Source organism: Anguilla anguilla, chromosome 16 (assembly GCF_013347855.1).
Source record: "Anguilla anguilla isolate fAngAng1 chromosome 16, fAngAng1.pri, whole genome shotgun sequence".
NCBI classification, from domain to species: Eukaryota; Metazoa; Chordata; class Actinopteri; order Anguilliformes; family Anguillidae; genus Anguilla; species Anguilla anguilla.
In genome coordinates, this window is record NC_049216.1 from 26490786 (window position 1) to 26500079 (window position 9294).

General features: G+C 41.3%; 1 protein-coding gene across 1 annotated transcript in view; it reads left to right on the forward strand.

Moving 5' to 3' along the window:
- The window catches only part of LOC118215472 (carbohydrate sulfotransferase 8-like), a 147661-nt gene extending 139639 nt beyond the window's left edge, over positions 1-8022 (forward strand). The window contains exons 3-4 of the mRNA XM_035396312.1: positions 2729-2769; positions 4034-8022. Coding sequence (XP_035252203.1) covers positions 2729-2769; positions 4034-5134 — 1142 coding nt within the window. The 3' untranslated portion in view covers positions 5135-8022. The remainder of the gene's footprint in view (positions 1-2728; positions 2770-4033) is intronic.
- Positions 8023-9294: the final 1272 nt, after the last annotated feature.

The window sequence follows — 9294 nt, forward strand, 5'->3', positions numbered from 1 at the left end:
GTGGCGGCAGAATGGTGGAGCAGGCCATCATTATCCAGTGCTTTTCTCCAGTGCTCTCTGGGTAAGAATTGCCGTTTAACAAAAGTTCTCCCAGAACGCAAAGGCATGATCCGTCCTTTTAACGAGCTCGTTACTCCTTATTTTGTCCTGCTGCCCTGCTTGCTTTTTTGCAGTGTGCGTGTATATGTGCATGTGTGTGTGGGTGTGGGTGTAGATGTGTGTGTGTGGGTGTTTGTGCGTGTGCGTGGGGGGGGGGGGGGGGGGGGGTAACATGTTGATGTTGTGTCTACTGGAAAGCTGCATTAGGAGTAATAAGATTTTGGCAAGATTGTAATGGGTGCAGGAATGATACAGGTCTGTGTGTCCTTAGATTGCCTTGCACATCAACACCACGGCTCTCAACTGAAACTTTACATGAGCCTCCTAAGACATTGAAAAGTCAAGGCCTATTACTGGAAAATGGAACATCTTCATCTAAAATGCAGTGGAAAATCCTCTGTCTAAAATGCAGTGGAAAAACACCAAAAGAAACAGCTTAGGATGACTTTAAAATGGCACATTGTCATCAGTATGTAGTTTAGAGGTTGTAGTTTTTTTTGGAGGCATTTTGGATGAGAGGAGATTTTGTGCCCTTATTTATTGGCAAAAGTACTTCTGACTCAATGTTCTGATCAGAAATCTAAGTTCGGACAGTTTCTCTTTCCTACTCTACAAGGGCTAAGTCAACAGAGTAAACACTTGTGAAGAGCTAGAAATTTAAACTAAACAACAACAAATATTGATTTTATGTATTCTCCATCAGAGGTGCAAGTATTAAATAAACCAGGAGTACAACCAGGTAAAAATATTAGTGGGGGTAAAAAAAAAAAACAGAAAATCCAAAACTCCAAATCCATTTCATATCAACTCAGAGCATACTCCCAGCTGGAAGCAACAGAACTATGGATTATATTGAAACAGGGAAATGTGTAAACACTCAGTTGAAAGGCATTTTGATTTGTTGAAATCTACCTGGGGTACTTCCTTCCTTCCTAATGGCATAAGAGGCCTTCTGTAAGTTATTCATTTTTTATGGGATACAGGGGTCTGTCTAGGGTGTTCACACACGGAAGCTGAGATCAGGTATTATTGAAGGTGAAGGTGAGCCATCTCCCTCATTGCTGTCATTAGGGGGCATTACCACTGATGCTGGTTAAAGTGGTGATGTGTGGACTGGCAGCTGCTCTGGCATGTCCTCACAGCCCAGATGGATTTAGTGCCACGTCTCCTAAAACAAACCACTTAGACCTGAATGTCCAGGCCACAAAGAGGCTGAACACACAGGAGACCAGGCTCATGGTGGCCATACATCCCAAGTTAGATGTCAATCACCATAAAAAGAAACAAAGTAGAAGAAGAAGAGATCAGGCACAGAAGCCCGTTTCACCAGAGCTGTGACCAGCAGAACATGCAGGATGCGGTTCGTCCTGGAAGCAGCACTTAGTGGGAGGCAATTACTCACTCTGATCTTTCGATAAATAGCTTGATGGGAGTGCGGATCAATGCGCTACATGTAACTCGATGAGTGGCAATGAGCTAATGGCCACTGATCTGTACTGCCAGATTGCGTACACAAAATTCTGTGTCAGTGGGTTAATTCATAATTCAGCTTTTTGTTCTGTGATCTGCATCACTGCCATTTCCTTTGGAAGAATTGTGAATGTCTGCCGATAATTTTGCTTTAATGCATCCTTCTGTGCATAATCTGTGCACATTACTTTTAATAGAACCTGAATTAATTGAGTTTGGAATTGATCCTGATTTAATTTCAGTACTCAGAGATGGAAAGACATTCTTCTTCACACATGTATTGTACCCTCGCATGCAGACACACCCAAACACTGGTATCTGTATACAAATTTGTAACAAAGATATTTCCACCTGGGCTTCAGGCCACTCTGTCTGCTAATTGATTAAATAATGGCTAACGGTAAATAAAATCTACACTAATAACAAAACTACTGTTTGGTGTGCCTGACAGCATTGCAGGTCATGTGGTAGGAAATGACATCACATCCCTCTGTTCTCTCCCCGCCAAATGTGCCTTTTCAGATGCCCCCGGTGCCAAAGCTTAAATATGACATGGCCCTCCTGATTTCATCAGTTTGTGGTGAGAGCTGTGCTCTGGATCTCCTGCCCCTCTCTGCAGGTTTTTATCACTTCCCCAGCCAGATTGGAAGTGACAGGCCATTCAGGCTGAGGTGTTTCACAATTCTCATCACCGCCGGGGTGGGTGTACGGGGAGCTGTCGGCCTGATTACGCATTAGCAGGACTGACCACCTCGGGGCAGCGGCTGTCCGGCAGAAGACAACATAACCCAGCAGGCTTAAAGGGATAAGCCAACCTGTCTGGAGCTCGCTTCCCTGGATAAAGCCATCCCGTGCTGCTCTCTGCGCTGCCCTCTTGATTATATTACTTGTCTGATTAATCAAATTACTAACATTACATGAAAAATTGATTTTGGCCCAAAAGGGAGTATGGGTATATTATCAAATTCGACTCCCCCTTGACACTTCAGATTACATAGTCATCAGTGCATTGGGCCGTGCCTAATTAGAAAGTCACTTTCGTGAATGGAGTAAATCTGAAGTTGCCGCTCTGAGAGTTTGGAAGACTCAATCACGTAAACACGTTTATGGATCATGCTCATCTGTCACAAGAGCACTGATTTTACCTTCATTTCCCCAGGTGTGAAGTTCAGAGTGACTCCCAGGCAGACGATGATGAAGGTGAGTGGCAGTGCTGTCTATCACTGACACAGCCTGTGTAAGGAAAGATTGTTTCATAGCAATCACCCTGGAAACAGTCAGATCTCTACTGAGTATAATATCCTTGGAGGTTTGAAATAGAACATGTTGCGGTAACTTACTATATGGCAAAACCTTATTTTTCAGGTTCCTCTCTGTATTATGAACAGCGATGCCATCTGGAATGATAGAAGAGTAAAAGGAGGACTGAAATTGCCATGCCTGGCCTATGCCTGGAGATTTTAATATGTGCTGTGCACATCTGCTGTGCTGGCTGAACTGAACCGACTTCCCACTAGGAATTGGTCAGAGAAAGTTCAAAGGATACCTTCTTCCCTCCAGGAAACACTAGACATCAGAAGGTTGCTATGACACTAAGCATTGGTTGAACAGTGCGGTAATGCACACTGTACTGCTGCATGCAACCCTATCAGAACTTTTAATTAAAATCATTATTAGAAAGTGTGAAATGAACCACCATTTCCAGGTAGCACTCAGTTGATTTTCATTTAACAATTCTCATTAAAATCAAGCCACAGAGACTTCAGTGAAAAAATGCACAACACCAATCCTAAAAAAATACTTTCTTTACATTATTATTTTCAGCTTTGCCTAAAATTGAACATCTAGGATGATCTTTACAGTGTGAAGAATACAGGTTAAAGACCCTTATTATATATACCTTTACCAAGCCTGAACGTATTACCCATTAACAAGAGTCTGTATTGTAAAACTTACACAGGGACGGTCAGTGTTCTGTGAAAGTTATATGGTGCCATCTGCTGGTGTATATGTGTACCATGTTGCAGTGTTGTCTTAGCCTCTTGAAATATCAAATGCAATATGACTATTGATGCTGGTGATCTTTGACATTTTCACTAGTGTTCCTTTGACAAGAACATGCAGTAAAATAAACGTGAAGTTTTTCCTGTGAAAGTAAATATAAAATCAAAGAGGTCTTACAGCTCCTGAGAAATGGTAAAATGCAATTACTGAGAAATGCAGAGATTTATGTTTATAGCTTGTTACATAAAATCCCAGTTTATAAAAGGCAATATAAATAACTTGAATTTTGGAAATAAATATTACCTAATGCAGCTACATAAATCTTCCCTGACTTCCTTTTTACATCTCAATGTCATTAACAGCCGAATGTTTTTCCAAAGACAATGCTACATAGTGAACGAAAGCCTTTTCCTTGAGTGTGTCCGTGTGTTATGGCTGACAGCTGTCCTGTGCTTTACAGGGCCTGTGCACTCGTACTGAAGAGGGTGCGAGGGGTGACCCAGGCCCAGGAGGGAGGCCAGGTGGGGACGGGCTCACCAGTCCCATCCCCCCCATGCAGTTCCCCGCTTTCGAGTGGGCGCAGCAGTCTGGCACCCCCGGCTCCCGGGAACTGGACCTGGGCGGCCCGCGCGTCACCAAGAGGCACAGGAAGCTGCTGCTGAAGAACACGCCCGCCGTCCGCGCCCACAACTCCTCCTCCTCCGCCGGCCCGCCCAAGAGCAGCTGGGCGCGGCTGTCCCTGATCCAGGAGGCCCGCAAGCGGCTGGTCCGGGAGGTGTGCGCCAAGTACAAGAGCAGCAGCAAGCGGACGGTCACGCCCCACCACGTCTCGCGCATCTTCGTGGAGGACGAGTACAAGCTGCTGTACTGCGAGGTGCCCAAGGCGGGCTGCTCCAACTGGAAGAGGGTTCTGATGGTGCTGGGGGGCGTGGCCTCCTCCACCCGCGAGATCAAGCACGACGCCGTGCACTACGGCAACCACCTGAAGCGGCTGGACGGCTTCGACCACCGCGGCATTGCCCAGCGGCTGGAGTCCTACACCAAAGTTCTGTTTGTGCGGGAGCCCTTCCAGCGGCTGGTCTCCGCCTTCCGGGACAAGTTCGAGAACCCCAACACCTACTACCACCCGGTCTTCGGGAAGCCCATCATCTCCAAATACCGCGCCAACGCCTCGCAGGCCGCCCTCAGGACAGGCGCGGGCGTGACCTTCAAGGAGTTCATGCAGTACCTGCTGGACGTGCACCGGCCCGTGGGCATGGACATCCACTGGGAGCACGTCAACCAGCTGTGCAGCCCCTGCCTGCTGGACTACGACTTCATCGGGAAGTTTGAGACCATAGAGGAGGAGGCCAACTTCCTCCTGCAAAGGACCGGCGCCCCCCGAAACCTCACCTTCCCCAGCTTCAAAGACAGGCACCCCCAGGCGGAGCGCACCTCCGCCCGCATCACCCAGCAGTACTTTGCACAGCTCAACGCCTCTGAGAGGCAGCGGGCCTATGACTTCTACTACATGGACTACCTTATGTTTAACTACTCCAAGCCTTTCAAAGACCTGTACTGAGGACTGAGCGAGGCTGAAAGTTTAGAGTGAAAAAATTGGTGTTTTTATTTAGCTCGGCAGTGAAACAAAATTACGGAAGCTATCCAGAAACAACCCCCGGGTTTCACCTTGAATAAAACATGCAAAATGTAATTAGAGCACCTCTGTGCTGTTTACAGATTCAAAAAGACTTTCTGAGCAGAAGCAAAGGGACAGAAATGGAAGATAACCCTGTTTCACAAACTTAAAAAAGCATTTGTACATCAACCTGAAATTCATTACAAACCAAATATTTAAATATTTAACTTCTCAGTTGTCTATCCCCTACAAAGTAATACATGCACTCAATATAATTTTATATTAAATCCAACATATATGGAATATATTTCAAAACATTTCATAAACTTTGCAATAAATCTTTCAAGATATGCATACAGTTACCTAAATAAAATAATTGCATAAATATAATTTCATACATAATGTAGAAATATATTCCTTAAATTCTGGATTTTGTGTCTTCAAATAAGTTACACTGTTTGCAATTAATGCTTAAAATTTAAAAAATGATTTTAAAAATCACACCCTACATGGATAGGCTAAGGTAAGACTTGGAACTGTTACTGATACTGAACAGAGCACTTCCTAGCCGATCACTGCTGTACACCATAGACAGGTGAATCCCTGTATGCATCAGTTATTATGTACACTATTATAATTAAGTATTATAGAGTCATAGATCCCATATTTTAAATTGCAACATTATATATAAATATATATTTGATTTTATAAGTGCAGTACTTGTATAATGGTATTTTGAATAATCAAAGCTTTTTTCCAGGATTATTTTATTCCTGAAGTCATTGGGCATTCTGTTGCACACATTAACTTGGCACCACATGCCTGGCATTGTAAGACTTGATTTCACAGACCTGTTAGTTAATATTGGGTGAGGAGATGGACCACTTCCAATCACTGCATTAGTATTAGGCATATACATTTGTACAGAAAGGGTGCAGTGCACTGACTGAGATAATGTTCTGCCTGCCCAAACACCCTGCTCAAAATAAACCACCACGCGCATCACAGCCAAGAACATCCGCAATGAAAGCAGACGTCAGGCTAACAGCAAACCTGCTACGACACCCAGTCATCTGTAATGCTCACCGGTGATGATGATCGAGTAACAATGAACAGAAAAAAAACAGTTGTTGCGCACTGTGTTATCAACTTTATCACACAAAACCTCATGAGGGAACACTGCTAAATAACACACAATGTACGGTAGAGGTGTGCAGTCCAAGATCAGTGTGTTCTGAAAAGTACTGGACTGACTCTACTTCTTCTGTGGTGTAGACAAGCAGTATCTGCTTAGCATGTAAATAATACATTTAGTTTTTTTTCTGGGGGGGGGGGGGGGAATTGGAAGTGTGGCGTATCTGGTTTGCAGTCAGAAGGCTGTAGATTTTATTTCTGGGCGAAACATTCTGCCATTGTACAATTGAGCAAGGTGCTTCAGTAAATATCCAGCTTCTTAAATGGGTAATCAAATATGTCAAATATGAGATATGCTTATTGTCCAGAATTCAGGCATCTGTCAAGTCAATATACACTATGAAATGAAATCATAACCTCATCCAACTCAAACTCATCACACTCTTGAGTAGGAGGGATCTACCACTAAGGGAACTTCTATCAATGACAGCCTCTTCCAAAACAGAATAGAGGGGAAGAGAAACCAAAACAATGAAAGAGGTGACAGGTGCCTCTTTTCACTGTGTGGCAGATAGACCCAAAGACAGCTTCTAGTCCTTTCTGTCAGTCAATGGTAAAAAAAATTAAAAAAATTTTAAAAAGAAGAAGAATACTTATAATGCAAAGACACTTATAGTGTCACTTCAGTGTTGATATATTTTTAACAAATGGGTAAAGAAAAACAGTATGTCAAACAAATTATGAATTACGGGGAAGTGATATTAAAGTATGTTTATGTGGTGCATTGACTTTGCAGTACATGGATCATCTGTTTGTTGTTCTGATGGTTTAAATGTTCTGACTGTTGGTTGTACCTCTGGCTCAGTGATATGGAATATGGTGAGTGACACCTAACCTGAGAGTAGCCCTGCAGGCTCAGACCCTTGTGGTTATTGGGTAATATACATTGTATGGGTCTATGCTACAATACAGATATATTACAATGTAAACTGTAACCAGTGAATGTATAACTGTTTTAATGTCAGTGCACAAGTGTACAAAAACCTGATCTCAAACCTATTGCCTTATTTTACACTGCCAATTAGCAGGTATAATTAAATGCAACAGTACTGGGACAGTTGTGTCAAATTGGATGTTTGTTCCTCTGTACTAATCAAATTTGTATTGTTGGTTTTTTGAAAACATTGAACTATATTATAGCAATGCTTTCAATGTGTTAAGTCTCCGTATTTCAAGTCAGTATAAGTACTGGGACAATGTTTTTGACTAATGTAATGACTTGCATGGTCAATATTTCATTGCATTCCCCTTACATTTGATGACTGCCTCCAGACTGCGAGAGATTTCTCCACACTTTCACTCTCCATCACTCTGGCAAAGGTTTATCTTAGCAGTTACTCAAGTTGACAATTTAGTAAGCTCTTATAATCATTTTGCCATCAATACCTATGCTGACTTGGAATAGGGGGACTTGAGTCATTGAATGGCATTGTTGTAAAAGTTCAATGCCTGTTTTTAAAAAAAACATGAAATAAATGCAGAGATTTCCTCATTGATGTGAAAATACAAATTTGATTAGTACAGAGGAAAAACAACAAATTTTACATAACTGTCCCAATACGTTTGCATCAGGAAGACATTTATCAGGTGGTTGAATTATTCCGCTGATTGTCTATAAATAAATGTTTTCAATTGTCTTTATCGTTTCTCTTTTGTATTTTGTTGTGTATCATATAAACTGATCAGAGGATCAGTGTTGTCTTATTACAACATATTCTGCATCTGAAATGTATTTTAAGCGTTAATACACATACAGTATCAATGTGTGTACTGTGTAGCAAGCACACCTGTCCATCTGCCAGGTAGTATGACATTTCAAGAAACATTACAAAAGAAAACTGAACTATGTTAGAAACTAGGAATGTTGATATATAAAACATATATCAACATATATAAACTGTGGTGGTTTATAATACGGTAAGTGTACTTGAAAAACCCTCGGTGTGGTCATGTGCTTTCCCCAAGGGCCAATGATTCAATTTGTGCTTGGTACATCCATCTTTTTCCTTAACTTTGTGGTTCATTTTAAAATATTTATTAACTTTGACCAGAAACTGTGTAGAGAAAAGTGTGTAGTAAAAAGACAAAGGCAGAACACTACAGAACACTGTTAGATCACACAGTGGTGCATTACATTGCAATGTTTGTCAAGTTTAGACAAACATTGCAATAATGAACAATTCTAAATATTCTTTCATGGAAGATTTGGATACAGATTTAAATGGCACAATAAAATTGGAGGAATTTCAGAATATTACACATCATTAGAAAAACGCACAATAACATTACAAATACTTTTTTGCAAATACATACAGTACAACCTGAAATGTGTCAAATAATGCACTTGACTATGTTGCTCACAAAGCCACAATATTGCAGTTCAAGTATAAGCACACTTATAGTTCAGTGAGATCACACATTGAAGGTTGAACATGAGAAAATCTTTCAGGCAGTAATATTTCAACTAACATGCTATTTATCAAAATATGTGATGGCATAAACTGTGTAGCTGCAGTATTTTTCTTCCAAAAAACAGTTGTCATATTGGATGCTTAAAAGTGACATTATCAGCACCAACAAGAAATAAATATTAGAAGAGTATTGATACAGGTGGGTTTGTTTACTTCAGTCAGGTTGAAAAATGATGTATGCTAAATAGTATACAAATTTACATATTTTCATAGTGGCCCCCAGGCACCCACAATGCGTTTGTCTTCAGCATTGATTTATAAATCTAAGGAAATGTCAATTTTTTCAGTGCTTATGTAACATAATTAACTGTTTGCTGAAACACAAAATCATTTTCATTTGTCACTGAATCTTAAGGAAAAGGATCATTTTGGTCAGATTAAACAGGTCTTGGTGATAACAGTAAAAATATAGTATTTTCTAAAATGTTTCTTGAATGG